The 21,695-nt window shown below is 44.2% G+C and overlaps 1 protein-coding gene across 13 annotated transcripts in view; it reads left to right on the top strand.

Moving 5' to 3' along the window:
• Window positions 1–323: 323 nt before the first annotated feature.
• The window catches only part of PRDM10 (PR/SET domain 10), a 47,001-nt gene continuing 25,629 nt past the window's right edge, over window positions 324–21,695 (top strand). For 2 of the 13 annotated variants that reach the window (XR_012045882.1, XM_072884425.1), the window contains exons 1-8: window positions 324–575; window positions 10,461–10,650; window positions 12,491–12,655; window positions 14,318–14,377; window positions 17,153–17,272; window positions 18,296–18,503; window positions 18,887–19,128; window positions 20,224–20,427. Coding sequence is in view for 12 of the 13 variants with exons in the window: in XM_072884425.1 (XP_072740526.1) it covers window positions 10,558–10,650; window positions 12,491–12,655; window positions 14,318–14,377; window positions 17,153–17,272; window positions 18,296–18,503; window positions 18,887–19,128; window positions 20,224–20,427 (1,092 nt within the window). In the remaining variant the exon portion in view is untranslated. Of the gene's footprint in view, window positions 576–1,977; window positions 2,189–2,770; window positions 2,856–3,470; window positions 3,523–8,051; window positions 8,195–10,460; window positions 10,651–12,490; window positions 12,656–14,317; window positions 14,378–17,152; window positions 17,273–18,295; window positions 18,504–18,886; window positions 19,129–20,223; window positions 20,428–21,695 lie in introns of those variants that run through there. The other 11 variants (XM_072884431.1, XM_072884427.1, XM_072884430.1 and 8 more) reach the window with 11 other exon arrangements.

A 21,695-nucleotide genomic window follows, 5' to 3' on the forward strand; every position in this document is an offset into this window, starting at 1 on the left:
CGCTAAATCACTGCGCGTCACTCGGAGACCGCCCCCCCCTCGCTCCTCCCCGCCGGCAGGGGGCGCCCCGCCCCGCCCTCCCCCGCCCTCCCAGCAGGGGGCGCTGCTCGCGTCCCCCCACACCTCCTCCCCCAGCAGGGGGCGGAGCGCCGCGATAAGAGGCGCGCTCTGATTGGCCGGAAGGCACCCGGCGGAGCGGAGCGGGGATGAGAGCGGCGCTCTGATTGGACGCGGGTACCCGAGGGGGGGAGTAAATGCCCGGGCAGGGGTCCCCTCCCCCTCCCCTCCCGGTGGATCGGGGCCCCCCCTTGTTCCCCGGCCCCCTGACCTGGCCGCCTCCGAGTCTTTTCTTGAAGACTTTTGTGCCCCATCTTCGCGGGCGGAGGCGTTTCAGCCAATCAGCGTGCGGCGCCGCGGCCTGTTGCCAGGCAGATTATGGTAATGAGGTCCGGGCGGCCGCCCCCCCTCCCGCTCTGCAGCTACCATTGTGAGGTGAGGACAGGTGGGGGGGTTTGGGGCCGCAGCGGGGCCGACGGCGGCGGCCGGGACGCGGCACCCGCACGGGACCCCCACAGGTAACGCGATGGGACGGTCCGGGAGGGAAGCCCGATCCGGGGGCACCGCGGGGACCCGCCGGGGGTTTTGGACTTGTTGTTTTAGTCGCACCCAAGATGGCGCCCGGAGCTGGCGGCTCCTTAGTGCTGGGGACGGGATAAACCGTTCGCTCCCGCGAGTGGGGGGGGAGCAGGGCGCAGTCATTCCCCTTCCCCCCCCGCGGAAGAGGTACAGTCCGCTTCCCCCCCCCTCCCCGCCCCAGCCGGGATCCCCCACCCGCCCCGGACAGAGGAAGAAGGGGCTGCCCCCACCCCTGTTTCCCCCCCTCCCTGGATGGTACAGTCCGGACCCCGGCACCTCAGTGGCGGGGGGTGCCGGAGCCATCTTGTTCCGCCCCCCAGTACTGTGGGCGCCTCAGACACCCCCCCCCCCCTTACTCTGGGCCGCTCGCTCCCTTCACCCCGTGGTTAGACCAGCTCCCTAAACCTCGGCTGCTGGGCCGTCCCCTCTCCTCTGCCCGCCCGCCGCGTCCGACAGCCCCCTTCTCCCCCCCCCAGGGCCGGAGTGGTTGGGGCTGACTGACCGTTGGGCGCCCTAACGGGGGGCTGATGGCGCCTCGCGCTTTCTCCGGGGGGCGCAGTGGTTTCTCACACCGGGTAGCGGTGGCGGGAAGCGGAGGGGGGGCTCCTGCGCCTCCTGATTGGCCGCGTGCCTCGCGCCCCTGCCTCCCATTGGCCTAGTTAGGGGAGGGGGCGTCGCACCCCCTCCCCGGATTGGCTGCTGTGAATGGCGGTGGTGGGGCGCGGAGGGTATATAAGGGGGAGCGGGTGGGGAATGACCTGCAGTCCGGCCTGAGAGGAGCTGGGGGGGACGAGGGGGGTTGGTGCCCCTGTGGGGGTCCCGCCCCGCCCGAGGGTGGTGCTTGGGGGCCCTTTGGGCACCAATATCGGTCCCAGTAGGGAAAGGCTGCGGTCTGGGTGGCCTTGGGGCTTGGTGTGGAGGGGAGGCAGCCCTTTCTCCACCACCATGAGGTGCCAGGATCAGCTTGTGCCAGAGCAGGACCAGGCCGGTGGGTTCAGGCCTTGTGCTGACTCCCACCGTGTGAGGTGGTTCCATCCATGGAGGGCCTGAATGGAAAGGGCAAGGCCCATGTGTGAGCGGAAGCAGCTTCTGCAAGTGCAAGCTGTGGTGTTTGCCACCGCTCTGTTGGTCTTTGTGCCAGTGGTGGTGGTTGCCAAATACACCCATTCTTGTGGTCTGAGATACGGTTGTAGTATGTGGCTTGTTGATCCTGCAGACCTCTTGCTACCTACGTTTTGGTGTTGAGTTGTCGTGTCCCCCCTCCAGTGCCACAGCTGCATTAAAAACCTGTTAATGGGAGCTTGTTAAATCATTAAGTTGGAATGGAAAAATGAGGTCCTGGTGGTCTGTCTGTCTGAGCTACTCATCCTAAAGGGACAACTCACCCTTTATAGGGTTAGTTTCCCTGTATGAGACGTTTCAAGCTATGTACGGACACATCTTCTCGACTGCTTGTTGCAGATCCTCAGAAGGGGTCTTGCAGGGGTCTGTAGATCAGACTTAAAAACCTGGTTTAGGCTACTGAGCTTCATAGTCCTGAGAGAAGTGAACGGTCAGTATTTGCGATGCGCTTTTTGGTATCTCTGCACCACCCTGTCTAGTGTATTACTGATATATTTGTGGTTCTCATAGGCCTTTAAAGAATGAACAAGCACAAAGCTGGGTGTCTATAAGATGCGTATTAATGTTTCTCTTTCAGAGTTTCAGTGGGAATAGAGACTATTCTGAACTTGAGCTTTCTTCCGTTATTTTTTTCAATGATTGAATTATCTTTTTTTTTAATCTTCCTATTGGTTAAGTTAGATGTTGAAATGCTAACGAATCATCAACTGATTTTACAAGAGGGTTCTTTGGGTCTTTTGTGGAAATAAAGTAATTGGCAGTCTCAAGCCTTCTAATGCCTTCATTTCTAGGGGGGGGAAAAAAAAAGTAAGAGGGTGTATTTCTCAAGCCAGTCCTTAAATGGAGAACTTATCTCCCAAATTGTGATGATGCTTTTTGGCACTTTGCTGTATGCATGCTTCTCTTCTGTGTTAGGTGTTTAAAATGACGACAGCTTTATTACCTTGGTCATAGGATGAGATATTGATGCAATTGTAACTATCTGACGGAATAATTGACAATTTGTTTTTAGAGAGAAACTGGTACGTGTTGTCGCTTGCTCTCCTCTGGCACCCTTACTAACCTGCAAAGAAAATCCCTGGATGAGCTCTCTTATGGTAATTTGCTCTGCAGTCAGCAGCTACTTCGAGTGTGTTTCTGACCACCTGCAGCTGCTGTCAGCTGTGTAAACTGAATTTTAATTGACTTGTAAGTGTAGCTAATTACAGAGGCTGTTTTAGTATTGTGAATTTTGTTTTGACTTAAACATGAGATCGGGTCTGTTTGTCACTTTTATTTCATGCTAGTAAAACACACAGAAATAGAAGTTGTGTTGTAGCCCTTAACTGGTGTTAAGTCCTCACCTGTTTTAATGTACAGATAGCCTAATTTGTTGTCTGTGGCCTGTAGTACTTCAGAGAAGCAGCTATTCTGAAAGAGACAAGCTGGGGTTTTTTTATGTGCAGAAGCAAGGTAGTTTTATCTTTTGAATTTTAAGAGCTTGAAGTAGAGGGGTGATTTAATTCAGAGGAGAGATGCAGAGGGGTGGAGAGGGAGGGAAGAAGCAGTGCCATCCGCTTGTAGGGGAACAACCTCCTCCTCTAATTGATGGTAGCTTTGGGAAGAGTTGCCTGAGCAGGAGAAGGGATAGGAGACAAAAAAGATGGCAAAAGGAAGCTGGCGGGTGGGACGGAGGGATGTGGTGGTGTTGGTACGGTTTTGTTTTCTTTCAGGAAAACCCGAGAGTGCCTTCTTGAAGGTTGCGTATGCAGCGCTGTAGCACAGGTTTGGACACAGATCTTTTCTTTTCCTTTTTTGTCATGTTGTACTGTAAATACGCATTTTCCCTGTTTTCTTACTTTATCCTACTTCTCCCTCTGTCATTTATAAACCAAATCAATTCAGTAGACAGGGTCACTGCCTCAAGCAGCTGTAGCCTGAGAATTGCAGTGCATGATAGTAACAGACGATGATATCATAGGGACTTCAGAGTATGTAACATTTGGAAGAAGACTATGTGAAGAATGTGGTCACGCATGCAGGAAGCTGAGGATGGGAGGAAGAAATTAGTTGCTGGAGTGGATATGTAGATGTTGAGCAAATGGTGGTGACCAAGAAGAGCACGTGCATATACGAACATGTAATGAACTTGTCTCTTCGCCCGCTCAGAGGTAAAGGACAGATATTGTGAGGAACACTCGGTTATGCAAGAATTAGGACTAAACAGAGTTGTCCTCAGAGCGGGAACTGCATCTCCGAGGAGGTCTCTAGCCCAGCCCATGGTAATCCCCCAGGAGGATGTTAACCTCTCCTCTTGGGGCTCACTTGGAGCGCTTGTTTATCTCCTGTATTTTGTGGTAGAAACAGTCAGACTTTCAGCTCCTTATCTGATACTTTGTGAGAGAATAGTTGCACCAGACTGTCATGCTCTCACCTGTAGTGCTTGGGCACTGTCCCTTTCGGAAAAGGACTGTGACACAGGTTGGACACAGTAGCGGAGAACTGGCCTTGAAGATTTAAGAGATCTCTTGCAGTTCATTGTTGCTTTGATGATGGATGTGCCATCAGGATATAGATAGGTTGCTTCATTATGCACAATTTGAGTAAAGAGTGAGTTTGTGTTTGGCTGAACTGTTCTATTTATTATATGACTAAATAAATTGAAGCCATTTTTCCTTTTGTGGAAATAAATAATCAACCGCCCCGGCCCCATGTATGATTTCCATTTCTAACTCGCCAGTAAAACATAAATATTGTGGTTATATATTACCTGATTATTAACATTCAGCCAAAAGGCCCCAGAGCCAGGGTTCCTTGAAACAATATGTGCTTTTGATGGATGAGAATGCAGAGGAGGAGACGGCAGTCGTGACTCAGTCCTCAATGAGGTTAGAAACCTTCTTGCTGCAATGAAAGTGTATTCTTGCCAAGGGATCTCAGGAAATGCACCGACTGTGCCTTCTAGGCAGGCTGGGGTAATTAACTTAAGTGTGGGATATAGCTTTTTGCAGACATGTGTGATGTTCCTTTTGAGCATAATAAATCATTTTCATATTAAAAGCTGGAGGAAGACCCGTAGTCGTAAAAACCCCCTTTCGTAACAATTCTTGCTGTCCTTGCATATGGTTGGCGGTGAAAAAGAGTGGTCAGTGAGCTCAGCGCTTAAAGGATTAAGCTAATAGCCCCTGCTATTACTGCTGCAGGGAACCCCAATCTATATGCAAGCCTCTTTTACACTGGGGAGTAAATCACATTAGCTGTTTTATGCACCATTATGGTAAAGTGGATTCTCATTTGAGATACTGCAGTGGCTTTATGGCTCCCTGAGCAGGGAGGTGGACTTTTCCCCTTGCCCAGCTTTAATATGCCCCCATTCTTCTCATCCCAGAGAAGGGACAAAACTGAACGTTTGGCTCGGGTGCTTTCTCAGCAGAGTGTCCTTAGTTAGACTTGGAGGAGTTGCTGCAGATGAAGTCCCCAGAGTTTTTGTCTGTGTATCTTCTTGTGTAGTCCCAGCATTGAAAGAAATTGTCATTCCTTAATAGCGGGTATGCCAAGAAAATATGGTTACTGTTTATCTTTTTTTTTTTTTTTTTTGGTGGTGCTTTTTGCTGAATTTCAGAGCTGAGCTTTCCTCTGAAGCATCGTATGATTTCACTATATTCATCTTGTGTCAAAAATTCTTACACGCCAAATACAAAATAAGTGACACCGCTGTCATTGGAGGTTTTATCTTAAAGCACCAGTCGTTCCCATTCCCTAGGTGTTAGGGCTCATAGGTGCACCTACAAGGTGCCATGGCATGGGTGCTGCGATGTCTGAGGGTGGGGTATCTTCTGCTGAGGACAGCGAGGCTAATGAGGACGTTGCTGTTGGATAGTGAACGAGGCGCTTTGCCCCTGAGCAGTGCTTTCTCATCCTCCGGAGCTGAATGCAGTGAATGGGCAAAGCTGCTGATTTAATAACACAGCTTCAGAGAAAACAACATACTGCAGGAAGAGGAGAGAGGGGTTAGAGAGTATCATGGTGGTCAAAAGGAGTTTTCAGGTGAGATTTCCAAAAGGATGAAGAACTGTTCAGGCAATGACACAAAGACACTTCCCAGGCATTGAGAGCTGCAGAGGAGAAGCTTCGCTGCTAATGAGATTTTTGGATTGGATGTGAAAGGCAAGAACTAAAGAGGAAGGCCATAGGTCTCTGACACCAGCAGGTCCCCAGAGGGTGTTGAGAAAAGGAAGGTAAATGTGAATGGCATACTGAAATGAACCCATTTTGTCTTGAAGAGGTGGTGAATGTACTTGCACTTAGCTGATGAGGCAGACAGGTGGATATTATGGGTGCACAGACATGGAGGAGAATAGTGATTCTGCCCTGTGTGTCCACTGACTGCGCTCCAACTCTAGATCAGATGCTTTCTAGTTGTGGTTAGCACCAGGTTGTTCCTGCACTGATAAGCCTCACTGAGAGATAAGCACAGCTGCACGCTAGTGTCGCTTCCTAACTCTGAGCGTGCTTCTACCTGTGAAAAACGTGGGCACGTCATAGGGAGCTCAAGGGCAGCACCCATGGGTGCTGTCTCAGGTAGAGCTCCAGCAAATGTGAGTCAGAATGAGGTTATCTTCTGCTGGAGTAGGTATTTTGTGTGCCAGGATGTGCACCAGAATTTGGGTATGTGCAAGGTAACTTCAGTGTTGAATTTAGATGTGCCTTTCTTTTAAAGTAATGGGAGTTTTGTGGGTTCTTGATTCACAATATATCTTGATTCACTTCATATGTGACACGTTGCGTCCTGCCGCTGACGTACTGGAGTGATACTGGGTTATATTTATCCCTATTCCCATTTCAGCTTGTGTCGTCACCCAGCATGGACTGGGTGAGGCATGCCTGCTATTTTGGGGAGGAAAAGGCTGTCTTCACGGTTTCTGTAAGTGGCTTAGCATCTTGCATGTTGGCATTGCTTCCCGCTCACGAGCATGCCGCTTAAGAGGTTGTACGCAAGCGTTGGGCTAGCAACAGAATTGCAGTCGATATATTGGGCAATAGGTCTCGTAACGTGTGTGTGTGTGTCCTTTGGACACAGCAGAACTTCCCCTTGAGGTGCTTGCCTTGCCATTTAGCTTGTCTGAAAATGTTTGATGCGTGTGAGATGTGGGGAGAAAACCCAACAATTGTAAAGGATAATCCGTGGGCAAACAGTACGGAGAGCAAGCAGAGAGTGTTCCCTTGCATGCCAGCTGTTCGGCAATGCTTATGCCCGAAGTTTTACATTTATTTCTTCTAAAAAACCCAACAAAGCTTCCAGCTAGACCCTTTGAGAAACTAAGTATTTTCTTTACCTATATCTCCCAAACTGGTATTGCTATACCAGCCTTAGTGTAAATGCCACATACCCTAACATACTCATCACTGTTCTTCTGCAGCTAATTTGAGAAAATATTGTGGCTGTGTGCTGAGCTGGACATCTGCCGCTTCCTTGTGCAGCGAGACATCACTGCTGAGAGAGGACCGCAGGGAAATCATTAAAATCTTGAGGCGCTGTGGCTGTCAGTGTCACAGCTGTAATGGATATTGAGAGGGGGATTTAAAGAAGAAAATAAGATCATGCAGGATTAATGAGGGAGAGCATCCTATGGAGGACTAGTGAGCAAAGTTATTTCAGTCTTTTCTGTCATCAGAGTTAGAAAACTTACTCAGGTGTTTGTGTTTCCGGGGAGTTTGTGGTCAGTGACTTTGGACCAGGTCATGCTTTCCAGCTCCTGACCTTAACTGCAGGTCTTGTTTCACTATTGGCTTTTGTACCAGCTAAATTTCAATGCTTGCTCCTGCCTCGGGCTCTCTTTATTGCCTGGACTTGGGACCTCTCTGGGACATGGCCTGTCTGCTCTTGCACTGTCTTCTCACTCAGCACATCCACGTTTCCAGGGAAACATGTTTTTCTGTGTATTTTGGTGGTGACAGAAATGATGAAAATTCATGGAGCCTTTGATAGGAATGTATACCAGAGGGGCAGATCCTAGGTTGTATTTCGAAGTACAAAAGTTGAAAGCATGAGCAAATCCTGCCGCTCCTAATAGTGTCTGATTGTTATTGCTACACAATTGGCTGGGCTGAGCAGTATATTTTTTTTCATTCCTGTGAAGAACAGCAGTAACAGTACCGTTTATAGAAACTGCACCACCGAGCCATTGAATTTGGCTCAAACCTGCGATCCGAGATTAGTGCTAACTTTTAGAACCATGGCAAAACTGGAAATGACTGTCTTCTGCTTTCTTTTCCAACTTTTTGGTACTATTTTTTTTGCAGATAAGAATCTTAATGCCCGGTTTTGTCTATTAAAGACCTGTCTGAACCCTTTGGTCTCCTTTCCACTCAAGTTGTAAGTTATTTGTGCCAAAGTGAGTCTGCAGGAGTGAGTCAGCATCTTCCTTCAGACCTCCAATATCTGCTGGTAGGGAAGGTCAGCCAAAAATTCTGCTACTTGTTGCACCATGTGGAATTAGCCAGAACAGTGTCTTTCTCTTAATTCAATCACTGGTTAATTTAATTGCATTATTACTAACAGGATAATTATACTTTAAAAAAAAAACCAACAACCCAAACTTGAAACCTCTAGTGTTTATTTTTATTTTTCTAAGCAATTAGGTAATTGATTAAACTACTGGCTATTGTTAGTGCAATTACCTGAATTGGCTCTTGATTAATAATGACAGTCAAGAAAAAAAGCTGTTTGGGATAAACCAGCTGAAGAATATCAACAGGATAGGCATTTAATTTTATGTAGAAGTTATTCAGATTATGTGACTGACATAAATGCGGTCGCGTTTCACGCAAGCAGTTCTAGACCTCTTGGTGATCGTATACCTGAGGAAATGAGCAATGGAGTTCAGTGAAAGTGGTAGGATTAGGTATGAGAAAATCCCTGAATTAATCCTTAGTAACATAACAAGTAGCTTTGAGATAGCTGGATGAAAGCTGCTATGTAGGGATGGATGATATTTATTTATATATCAGAGCTTGTCTGCACTGTAATATATATACATAAAAATAATACTTATTTGTAAATGACCCTGGCTTTCAACACCTGGAGAGCAAGGCTGGTGTTTATCAGTCCTAATCATTGTTTGCTGCACTTCATTTTTCCATACTAAGGAGATCGCCTAGCTAAAGCGTTGCGTGCAGGTACATGTATTTCTTTTTTCCTCTTCTCCTCAGTGCTTTTTCTGGATGTTTGGTATCAAATAATAGTAATGCAGGTAGGATTTCTGTTCCTTTATCCCAGAACCTAAGGATGTATGGGTCTGGTAGGAAATCAGAACAGCCATCGCACCATACCTCAGTCTCTGCTTGCGTGGGGGACCGCGTGGCACGTGTGTACCGTGTTGCTCGGCATGAGAAAGCAAATGCTAGGCTCTAGTCACCCATAATGGCATGACTTACTGTCTAGCGATGCCCAGAAATATCTTTCCCACAGTTTTTCTTTGTATATGTGGAAGTAATGTGATTTTTTTTTTTTTCCACCATGCAGTTCAGTGACGTTAGCCTGAGACTTTTTTGTACTATTGATTTATACCGTCTGGCCAGGACCAGTGGTACAGTCAGTGCTCAGGTCTGCAAAGCTTACTTGTTGCCGGCAGAATCAGCAGAAGGCAGAAAGTGCCTGCTGCCTTTTTTTTTTCCTCCTTATCTTTTTTTTAGTTTGTCAATGACAAGCCAACTGCTAGCATTTATGGGAATAAATTATGACTAAAATAATTTGCATTTAAAATGCAAATGAATGAAAGCGTCAGCAAGGAGCCTTCTGCTTTCTTCCTGGTGCACAGACGGGGTACTGGCATTGGATCAGCCCAGTGAGGCACTGAGTATAAAATAAAGTTAATTGGAGGAGCTGAAAAATGAAATGGGCTCAGCCTCATGCTAATTCCAGGGCCTGTGATTTAATACGACTTTAGAGATGAAGGATTGGGAAGGTGCTGAACCACTGACTAAACCAATCACCAGAGCTGTAAATTATCCTTCTGAGATTCCCAATGGCACATTGAGAGGCCCCAATAAAATTGCGAGAGGTGAATAAAACCTAGCTTGGAAGCAATTTATCAGGATCTTCAGGCTCGCGTGAATTAGAGTTTAAGTTTCATTGTTCTTTTTCTACAAGTTGTCTGTTGTAACACTGCCTGCATACCAACTGGGACTGCAGTTTTGTACAAGGTGAAAGCTGCCTGTAGTTGTAAAGCCAGTTGGTTCTCGAAGAAAATCTCTTTCAGATGAACCAAGAAACCGGTGATGCATCTCTGAACGTAGAGTTTTCTTGTTGGAAGCTTAAGGTCAATTTTCTGCAGCGTTTATTGATTTCTGGGCCTTTAGGTGCCAGAAGAACGATGTGAAGAATATTTTGTGGACTGCCTGTGGCCAAGGAGAGAAGTGCAGGAGGAATTCAGTGTAATCTTTCAGTGCAGGAGGCATTCAGTATAATCCTTCAGTGCAATTGTAGCAATGGTTGACTTGTTTCCTCCTTAATAGGACATGGGAAGTATTATACAGCAGAACTTGAGCATGGTAAATGAGAAAGCACGTGTTTGTAAAGCCAAGCCTGCTTTACTCTGGCAGTGTGTTCCTGTAGTGCAGTAGCTGATGATAATACCTCGTACCTCTGTTCCATGTGTCACACTTGTTTTAATATCTCCATCTCTTCTTCTTTTTTCTTTTTTTTTTTTGTTTTTTTGTAGCCATGTTACTGAAGATCACCTTGTCTTCTGGAAGTAGAAACGCCGTGAACAGATGAATCTATTCAGCCAGACATTCCTCCAGTAGATCTCTCCCCTCATGGAGCACCACGGCAGGGAGGAGATGGACTCAAAAGAGGAAAGTCCTCAGGTGTGGGCTGACTCTGCTGAGCAGGAACAGAATACTGCTCAGGTGACTAGTGCCTTCCAGAGCTCTCGCTTTCTGCTCAGGCTGAATTGGGCTCGGTGCGGTGGCTTAGCAATCAGGCGTTCCCATTTGACTGTTTCTTATAGTCTGGAAACTCGGGTTTCATTTGAGGAGAAATACAAACATGCCTGTGGTGATTTCGGTTTAAAGCTTCAGAAAGTGAGCTGTGCAAACCGCAGCAGTGAATACAGAGACAGCTGAAACGAGCTAAACGAAACCAGCCAGTGGCTATAGAAGTTTCAGTGTCCAAATATATGTATAACCACGTGGGAAAGTGAAAGAGTGTTCAGATTAATGAATATTAACAAAATCTGTGGTCTGTGGCAGCCCATTTTGATAGCATCAGTCGAATCAGTTGGAACTGTGGGTGGACCTTGGGGAAAGTAGTATGAATAATTTTTTCCAGTCAGACATCTGGGTAGTGGGAAAGGGAGAAATGTTAATTGTTAGTGACTAATACAGTCAGACTCTGATGTATGCAGCTAGTCCCTCTGCCTCTGAGGCAGTGCAGCTGAGAATTTCTAGAAGACTGTAAACTGATTTATTCTTTTGAATATGTTATGAAGAGGGTGCTGCATGTCATTTGACCCACAAGCTGAGAAATTCTGACTCTCCTGGTAATTTCCAGCTTTGAAATTTGCAAAGAAAGGTGCTTTTGAATGTCCTGGGTCCCATTATCTATACAATGGGGTAACCATACTGTTGTTTGCACGTGGCAGTTATAAGGCTTAATTAACATTTGCAGAGTGCTCTCCAAATGTGAAATACTGCATGCATCCTTACCGTAGTGTTTGCATGAGGATTTATTGTACAGAATCAGCAGTTAGCATCTGCAGGGGAGTACCAGGTGTCTTCTAAAACAAAAGCTAAAAGGTGAAACAAAGTAAATGAAATGATCCCACAGGTTTTTTTTCACATATTTTTATGTGAAAACGTTTTATGCGAATATGGATACTAAAACTAGGTTTCCTGCTAACTGTCCTGTTTTACCGATGCACTGAAAAGGGTTTTCAGCATGTAAAGGGTGTCAAAAGCTAAACGTGTTCCTATTGCCACTGGAATTAAGTATTCCAGCTTGTTTAAGGTAGGCTGCTGATCATCATCTATGATCATAACGTTCTGTCAAAATCAACTTGTTTGGATTTAAACTGCTGCCCTAGACATAACTTGTTCCAGTAGTCCTTGGAATCATTGCTTAATGTTTTCAGTTATATGTTTCTCTGTTTAAACAGTTGAATTTTCTACTGATACTGTCTGTACCTACTACAGAGAAGCAATCTAACATACGCTATTGCTTCCTCATGATAGGTGCAATACTATTACTTGAAGCAGTATCGAAGTTAATAGGTTCTGTTAGCCGTTCATCAAACAGAAAAAATTACCTCCAACTACAGAACTAGCTGAATGAAGTCATTATCATAAATCCAGAAAGGAATATGAGAATAAAGGAAAACAATATACCAATAAATCCCATAGATACAGCAGTTCAAATCTGAACTTTCTTTCTCTTATGAATTTTCAAAGCATTGTGCAAGAACTAAGCATGGGAAGGTGCCCTTTATACCAGTTAGGTCTTGAGTTAAATGCAGAGTAAAACCAGAAACTGATGGTAGTTTATGTCCACATTTCTATGTTGCTAGCATAATTCATTGAGATTTTAAATGTGCATTATGCAGGGAGGTTTTTGTTGTTTTCAAAACAATTGCCTAGGTAGTTGGGACCCAAGGTACACTCCGCTTCCCGAGGCACCTTGCAACCTATGTGTCTTGTGGTGTTTCCCATCGGCATATGTTTCAGTACAGGATTTGTTTTTTGTTTCTTCCAGGTGCACTTTGTCCCTGAGGGGGGGACAGTGGCACAGATTGTGTACAGTGATGAGCAGGACCGTCCCTCGCAGCAGGTGGTCTACACGGCGGATGGCACCTCCTACACCTCCGTGGACACCTCGGAGCACACGCTCGTTTACATCCATCCCGTGGAAGCTACGCAGGCATGTGTGGTTCTGAGCCCACCCTGTTTTGGCACCTAGAAAATGAAATGATCTTGTTTGAGATTGTAGCCAGCTACCAGCCAAGTGATATGACTGGAAAATAGCAGGCAGTTGCTCTTAATGCTTTGTTTCTGCCCGTTGCTGAACAGGGACTTCATGCTGTTCATTTGTCTGATGTGCAAATGTGGTAATCAAAGGATGTCGAGGCTATGAATTATGAAATGCTGGTTATTTCACTGAAGGTGGACGAGATTATAATTAAATCAAAGGTGTTTTCCAAGACACGGATAATCTCTCCCGAAATTCTGCCTTTCTTATATTCAGTAAATGCTAAGAGCAATCTATGTGTCTTCTGGAAGAGTCCTTGTTTTGCATAGTACAGTTCTCATAATTGATAGTTGCAATAACACTCGTGTCTTCTTGCAGAGGATCTCAGTGTATTCAATCTAATTTTGTAGTCTCTCTTCAGAGAAGTTGTGGATTTTATAGACCTAGGTTCTTTTTCTTCTTCATAATTATATCAAATAGCTTTTATTCTCTGACAGCATGCGTTTATATGGGGTTAATATAGTGTGCAATTGTACCTCTGTGTGGACAGATAAAAAAAGAGGAACAGGCACGCTTTGTCAAGAATGTTTTATATTGTCTTTCCTGACAGGACAGATTAGCAATGCAACAAAGCGCACGTACTTGACGCCCGCAGGAACACTGGCATAACCTCGTGCGGCGTGGTGTCTCTCGTGCATGTTACATAAAAACAATTCCTACCCGGTGGGATGTTCTGGGATAAGATATTTTGAGAGGATATCTCCCAGGAAGTTACTGACCAAGTAACTCCAAAACTCTGAATACTATAATTTTGTCAAAAGAAGTGTAGTATTAAGACACTATTATGCAACTGAGATGAAATTATCAAAGCGCTAATGGAATTTGTATTATGCCATGCTTTATTTTGTTGGAACCAGACTGCTAGAAGCTCAGGTATTTCAAGTGTTGTAAGCAAAGTAAGCAAGGCTGACCTCAGTCAATACTGAGTCAGTTTTCATCTGACTCTTGCTTTTCCTAGGGGGAAGCCCTCCCATCAGGGCTGTTCTTGCAGGCTACCGTAAGAATATTGGAGTTGGCATGTCTTCTAGGAAATTAAAAAAAACATCATCGTGGCCGTATCAAATTCACATGTAGGATATGCCTAATATCTGCATGCTTTCTTTCTTCTGCATGCAATTCTCTTGTGAATTTGCAGAAAGATAAAGTTAATAGTCATCTTCTGCCCTGCCCTGAAGTATTATTTAGCTTTCATACAGCTGTTGAATTCCATTCTGTAGAATTTATCAAATCAGCAACTGACAAAGTGATTTCTGTATTTAAAAAAAACCAAACCAAAACAAACAACCAACAAACCCCTGAAGCACTTTTAATTATATAGATGAAAAGTGCCACATAAATATGATTCTTTTTATGGAGCACTACCTAATTTTAGTTTAATCTCTATGCATGTAGGTTCACATGGGTAAGTTGAATTAGTCTGCTGTGGTAATAGGCACATTAGAAGTTAGCAAAGGATCGAATATGGATCATTTCTTGGTGGCAGGGTAATTTTTGTGTGAGTTGGGAGTAAACAACCCCAAGGCTGGTTTGATAAGCCTTTTTCACTTTGTCTAGACTCTGTTTACAGATCCGTCCCAAGTGGCTTATGTCCAACAGGATGCCACCACCCAGCAGGTAAGAAAGAGACATTATTTTCCTTGGGCCTGAAACTGTAAGGAAACTGTTACCAAAGGTAAAGGGACATTGTTGTGGTGCTAGAGTGTAATAAGCTATCTCTGAATGTGTCAAATGGCAGTCTTCAGTCATCTGCTGAAGCTTATGATGATAACCCACTATTATCTTGGCTAGTTTGTGCATGAATAACAATAAAAAGTTAAGAGAGTTTGAGTGTTGTTTTTTTTTTTTTTAAATTCATGTTCAGCAAAAATACTAATTTACTGCCCTAGATATAATGAAAAATCTTTTAACAGTGTCCCTTTAAGTCAGCAAGCTGATGTGGCTGACTTTATTTTAATGTCGTTCTGGAAAGACTGGGTCCTCGTAGAGATTCTGATCCAAACGCCTTTAAATTCATAAAAGGCTCTCAAGGGATAGAAGTTTTGGATCAAATTCTAGATTTACCAGGAACTTTGCAGGAGATTAATTGTAAAACCTGAAGAAGTTCAATTACTGGCTCCCTTACCTTACCAGGGCATCCCAGGTCTGATGTGCTTGCCAGTGTGAAGTGGGCGAGGAGCAGAACAAAATTAGAACCTGTGGTTATAAAGTTTTTATGATTTTTCTTTTTTTAATCTGCCATGGATGTGAAGGTTTTGTTGTTAACTTCTACTCGTATCTTTGGGGACTGCATTGTGGTAATCAGGTGTAGGTGCTTTCAGATCTAGATCTCTAGTTCAGATTCTCCGCTTGTCATAGAGACTTAAAATCATTCCTGCTTGGTGAGTCTTTAATGGCATGCGTGAATTGACGTGTTAGATCTGAATCATTACTAATGCCATCATTAAAATGCATATTTATTGACAGTCTTGGGGCAGAGTGAAGGGTTGAGTGTGCACTGAAAATAAATTTTCTTCTTCCTAAAAGAAGACCTTCTAAACTGTTGAGGCACAGGAAGGAAACAATATGACTGTCACAGTAAAGGTGTTACCTGTTTCCTTTCAGTTCTCTGGAGGTATTTGGAGTGTCATTTTGGAATTTTTTTGCCACACCAGTTTCCTTGCATTAAGAAGCCAAAAAATCCCATTTAATTGTCTTAAAGCTCATTTAACAAATAAATATAGGATCTAATTCAAAGTAGAGATTACTTATATGTGCAGTGCAGATGACACACTGACAGCAGAGGTGGTGTGCTGTTACTGTCCCATGTTGAGTATCAAGGGCATGAGCGCTTGCCTGTGTGTCCTCAGCCCGTCCTCCTTTCCAACACTGTCTGACAGCAGTCCCAGCAGAGATGTTCATTTGCTTGTGAATGGTTAGGCCCTCCTTATGGCAGCTTCTGCCTTTGCAGGTGTGTTTTCATCAGCATCTCATGTGGGACATCCCTGAACTGACAAAAAATGTTAAAATAATAATTAAAGCTCCTCTTGTCTTCGAAAAGAAACTTGATCTTAAAAAGAAATGGAAAGGGTTTTGAAAATAATGCCTATATTCCTTGCAGTGTCTGACATGGAAGTGAAAGCAAGGATATGTTTGAAGTGTGATTAGTAGTAGGAAATGCTAATATGAGGTACAAATAGACACAAGCTTGTGTGAACCTCTCGTTGCTGGCAGACCTGGAGGTGTGCCATTGAATAATGATGCCTTTTCTGTTGCCATTTGGCATCAGAAATGTCAATACCAGACAGCTTGGTTCAGCTGTCGTCTTGGCGGTTTCCTCCTCACTGTCACACGGTTCCCTGAAGTCTTTTTGCTGTAGTTTTGAAGCAGTTTCATAAATTACTCTTAATACCTCTTTAAACAAAACAGCTAGATTTGCAGCTTTAAGACTGTCTATCTGCTTATGTTATGGATTTTTGTGTCTGCTCCTTCACTGTTGGCACAATTCGCTGTTCTCGGTTTTATCTGGCATTTATTAAACACTCTGTAGAGGGGCGGGGGATTTAATTTTAGTGTAAAAGCTGTTTAACAGTCAGAGGCACAAACTAGAAGCCGCATGATGTCAACTGTAGAGAAGGATAAAAAAATCATGCGGGATAACGGTGCAAGTTCCTGTATAGATAAGCAGGAAACAAAAGACAGGAAAGGTGATTCCTGGGATCTTAATTCTGCTTTGTTTTATCGCTGAATGGATGGGAGCAGCATGGTAATATGCATTAATTTTCTTGTTACTACACAAAAAAATAAGTATGAAAGCAACCAAAGATGTATAACGTGACCAAATAATGTAAAGAAAAAATAATTGTTGGAATGCTCTCATTTGAGTGCTTGATCTTCCAACGAGGTCAATACACCATCTTGTTTTTATAATGGATCTTGGTTGGCTTGAGAAAAAGAAAGGTAGGCAAAAAGAGGAGATGCTTCTTTTTCCTTCTTTACCTTTTCCCTTAAAAAAAACCCAAGACAAACAGTAAATTTGGAGATAGAAGAGAAAAAGACCCCCAATCACTGTTTTACCGAGAGCTAAAGAGCTCCTCGCATCTGTTTTTAGTGCAGTTTGAACCCCAGCTGGATAGGACCTTAATTTAAAGCCAAAAGTGGGAGATAGGAAATTCAAAAACTGCAAAATCTAGACCGAGTTTTGAAGCCTTTGCCTTTGTCCCTGGATCTGCAGATTTTGTCCAAGTCCATCGTCCCTACTTAAAAAAAAAAAAAGAAAAAAAAATAATCATTGAAGTGCTGCAGTTTTTGACCTAGTGTAGGACTCCAGGGAGCTTTGCATGCAGGGCACTGCCCATATGTAAGTGACTGATGGAACTAACGCAGTGCTAAAATGAGTGCCTATAATTTTAGGTAACTGTGCTCTTGCCTGCTGCTGCTCAGAGCATGAATCCCACCAACCTGTCCGTGCTCGGCAACGTTGCCGAATCCCCCCAGCAAATGGCTCTGGAGCAGGGTCCACAAGCAGATAGAGTAAGTTGCCAGGCACCCTTTTCTTTTAAATGTTCGAGTACACTGATTTCATTGCTCCATTGTCTCAGGTGATGAAACATGTCTGAGTGATATGGGAGGAGATGCGAGAAAGCTGTAGCACCGATTGGTACTGTCTTTCATAGTCTCACCACGGAATGTGTGGGGTTTTTTTTTTTAGGGAGAGATCATGTACTTAATATACGGAGAAACCCGTTTTACAGATTGTTCTGTCTTGAGCAGCCACCTTAAAATACTCTTCTCAGCTTTGAAAAGCAAAGTTAACAGAAGGTGTAATGCTGACCGTCACATAGGACCAACATCCACTGGGTCTCTTTGCCAGTCTTTTGAGACGGTTTTACTGTGCGTAGCATTTCTTGTTCTCTACCTGAGAAACTGGCATGGGTGATGGAATGTTCTGGGCAGTGCACTTGAATTAATTTTTGCTTTTTTTTTTTGTAGGGAAAGAAAGGATAAACTTTAGAATTAGTGAGAGAATACAATGTCCTCAACTGTGTTGCATGTCCCATAGTTTATACCTAGTCCCCGTGTTGTCTCATCCCTTATTGATCCCTACACGTGTGCTCTGGGGATTGTTTTTGTTTGATTGTACGATAGGAGAGAAAAGATCATGTGCCAAAGTGCAGGATTCTCTCACTTGGACAGGAGAAGTTAACATACAGCTTTAGGCTCTAGATAATTTCCACAGAGCCTGGACTTTGTTTCAGACTTTCTGTGAGGGTCCAGAGCTGCTCTGATTTCAGTGTCTTCTCCTGAGAAGTCAGTCCTTGACAGGGTAGAGCTAGGTAGTGACACAGAGCTGTCCTGAGTGAGGCTGCCAGCAGCAGCGATGTAAAACATCCCTCAGCAATCGTTTATCGTGTCGCTTCACTTTCCCTTGTCCTTCTTTCCATTACCAAAGGAAGCAGAAAGGGTAGACTAGCAAGAACCTTCATTGCTCGCCTCTGCAGGAGTGTTTTTCCTGGTGAATCAATTTTGACTGTTTGTTGTGAATTCTCTCCTCAGGCATCATTACCGGTGCATAACCAGGTGTTACCTCCTATGGAGGCAGTGGATGGTTCTGACCCTTTAGCACCTCTGCAGAATCAAATGGGAAGGATGGAAACAAAAGAGGAAGATGATGAGGATGAAGATGAGGATGAAGATGGGGAAGACACTGACATGGATGAATGGGATCCAGATCCACCTCGACCCTTTGATCCCAACGATTTGTGTAAGCATATGAAGTAGTATGTAGTGTATTAGCTGCCCTCCCCTTTTTTCTTTCCCCTCCGTCAGTCCTCTAGTAAATGGAGTTGAAAACCGTTCAGATTTCAGCGATAGTAAGTAAACCCCTTTATACCCGGAAATGTGGACTCATATTGGGCTGCTTTACTGAAAAGACAAGACTCTGTCTCAGGTGGAGTCTCTGAGCTGCTTTGTTCTTCGTTTTGCAGGAGGCGGCCCTCTCTAATGTTTTAAAATGTAGACAGACTATTGGAATAAATGTTCCCATAGCTGAGCCAAAGATGTTTAGAGGGAGATAAGGCTGTCTCTTCTGAGCTGGTGCGTGAGTGTCTGCCTGACAGTCGTGTCCTCTCTGACTTTGTGTTGTAGGGTGTGAAGAGTGTAATAACGCACATCCCTCTGTGTGTCCAAAACACGGACCTTTGCATCCGATCCCAAACCGGCCTGTGCTGACCAGGGCGAGAGCCAGCCTCCCCTTGGTGCTCTATATAGACAGGTTTTTGGGAGGTGTGTTCTCCAAAAGGCGTATCCCCAAACGCACGCAGTTTGGACCTGTGGAAGGACCCTTGGTTAGACAAACTGAACTCAAAGACTGCTATATCCATCTGAAGGTAAGGGGGTGTGTGCGCAAGAGGAGAAGAGGGATCGATTTGTGCTTAAGCTTTGATTATTTTTTTTTTGTGAATTTGTCGCTCTGCCTTGATCAGTTACTTCACTAGAGATGTTCTTTTGTTACTTCCATCTCTGAATGTAACTCAGAAATACCCAGATTGCTTTGGCTTGACATCTACTCTGTTATTCAGGGAGACACAGTAGTCAGGGTGAATATTCTGGCATTATGGTGTTATGATACATAGGATGCATAACGTGGAACGCTGTGAATCACTCTCACATGGGTTGAAGCAGCATCTGGACATAAAAATAGCAGCCCCATCTGAGGATGTTTTGCAGCCATTATTTTGTGTCATGCTGTAACTCAAGTTAAAAATATTTTTCTTCCCCTTTCCCTCCTCTGCTCCACAAGATGTAGGGGAGAGGAGAGAGATTTTTCTCCCCTTCATCATGCCAAATCATTGGGGTGAGATATAATGGATGTGACTCACTTTATCCATTTATTTACTGGTTTCATTATAGGAATTGGTCCTTTACTGGCTGGAGATTAGGTCCACAGTCTTAGGAGCGCTGGTCTCTGATGGTCAGTTTGACAAAAGTCGTGACCACAGGCAGATTCAGTAACCCAACAGAAGTTCAGCTAAAGAAGCGCTGCTTCCAGCTTGAGGCAGTGTCATGAGTCAGGAAATGAAAGGAGAAGTGGGTCTGCCAGTCGGAAACATCTGACAACTGATGCCGTACAGCCTACTAAAGCTACAGCTTCTTTTGTGCCTCATGTATAGCCACACGTGAAGTACTGTGCCTGACCCTTTTAATGAATGCTTCTTGCCCTTGAAAGCCATGAAAGCCATGGAAGATGCCTTGAAAGACATCTATCGTGTCTCCCTACTTAAACGTCTACCTGTTTTTAAGTATTTTTCTAAGTGCTGCCTGTTTCTGGATCCCTGTTAGCAGAGAGAGAAAATTAGCTATGCCTTCATTGCTTTCCTAATGTAAAAGTTGCATGGTCACGGTAGGTTTTTTTTAAGAAACTCCAATTCTTTTGAACCTGCTGCCAGGCAGTTACAGTCATATGTAATTGGATTTTGCTACAGGTGTCTCTTGATAAGGGTGACAGAAAAGACAGAGATTTGCAAGAGGACCTGTGGTTTGAACTTTCTAGCGAGGCTCTCTGTAACTGGATGATGTTTGTGCGTCCAGCTCAAAACCATTTGGAGCAGAACCTGGTAGCGTATCAGTACGGCCACCATATTTATTACACAACCATTAAAAACGTGGAGCCCAAGCAGGAACTCAAGGTATGGCATTGCTTGTGTTTTGTGACTCATTTTTCTACTGATGAAATCAAATTTTAGAGTTGCTCCCTCATAAGTGCATCTCCAAGGGCCAGAAATGATCGCTGTAAATAGTTTTAGGGCTTTTTTTCTCTGATAAAGCACGTGATGGCCTGAATCAAATGTCACTGAAGTCAGTAAGTAGCTAGCCACCGACGTAGAGATTTTAAATGCGCTTTGGCTCAGGTATAAAATGAGGAAGTTTAAAATAAGAGTATGTAAATGATTTGTCTGTCACTGTCATGCTTTACACTGCATATATTTTGCTGATGCAATCTAATTTTTATTGCAGCAGTCTTATTCTTTTTAGTTCTGGATGCCCTTTCCAGTTAGTCCTGTGTGCCCTTGACTTGTTTTCTGGTGCCTTAAGTGAATATGGTCTCTCACTTTACCTGGCTTTCCTGGAACTTTTGAAACTTTGCATGTGGAAAATGATAAAGGATATTGTGACCTCCCTGTGAGTTACTTTTTGTTCCCTCTGAAAATGTATTGATTACTTTGAGCTGAAAGCAGCGTGGCTGGCTGAGATGGCCTTCGTTTTCAACATCTTTTGGGGAACTGGGGGTAACCAAAAAACTTTGATATGAGGAAATTGTTCTTCTTCAGATCTTTTATTGCATGTAAATGTCAACAATTTAACAAAAACCAGTTTTAAACACGCTTGGCTAAACCAGGGCAAAAGCCTGCTTACATACTTGTAGCTGATTTTTAAGAGTAGGATTCTTTTTGGTTTTTCTGAAATCAGTCCTTAATTTGTTTAAGCTGAATCACTAGAAACCTTGTTAATCCATTTTAAGTGTATCCAAACATCATTTTCTCAAGTTTTTAAATCAATTTGAAATCAGACTTTAATTAAATCTGTAGAGACCTGCCTGTAGAAGCACCATTTTTCTTGCTTCATGTGTTAGTAGTGTCTTTTGGGGTAAAATTGGTTTGGTAATCGAAAGCTAATTACCTAGGCTTTGTAATGGGTTTTCCTCCCCAAGTGGATGTAGGGCATTCATATAAATTTTGTCCAAAGACTGGACTAGGAGGATCACTCAGTTGAAGTTGAGAACTTCTGTATTGCATGACAGGTGAGTAGTCTAGGAGCTCCAGGCTTTCTTCTTTGTCCAGCTAGTGAGATGCCTGCAAAGTAACACGCACCTGCTAGTGAGTCTTTGAAGGAGTTAGAAATGCCACTCGCTGCTGCTGCTGTGAAAATGCCTGTGGCCCGCTACAAGTTTAAACTT

Source organism: Ciconia boyciana, chromosome 20, assembly GCF_034638445.1.
Source record: "Ciconia boyciana chromosome 20, ASM3463844v1, whole genome shotgun sequence".
Classification (NCBI taxonomy): domain Eukaryota; kingdom Metazoa; phylum Chordata; class Aves; order Ciconiiformes; family Ciconiidae; genus Ciconia; species Ciconia boyciana.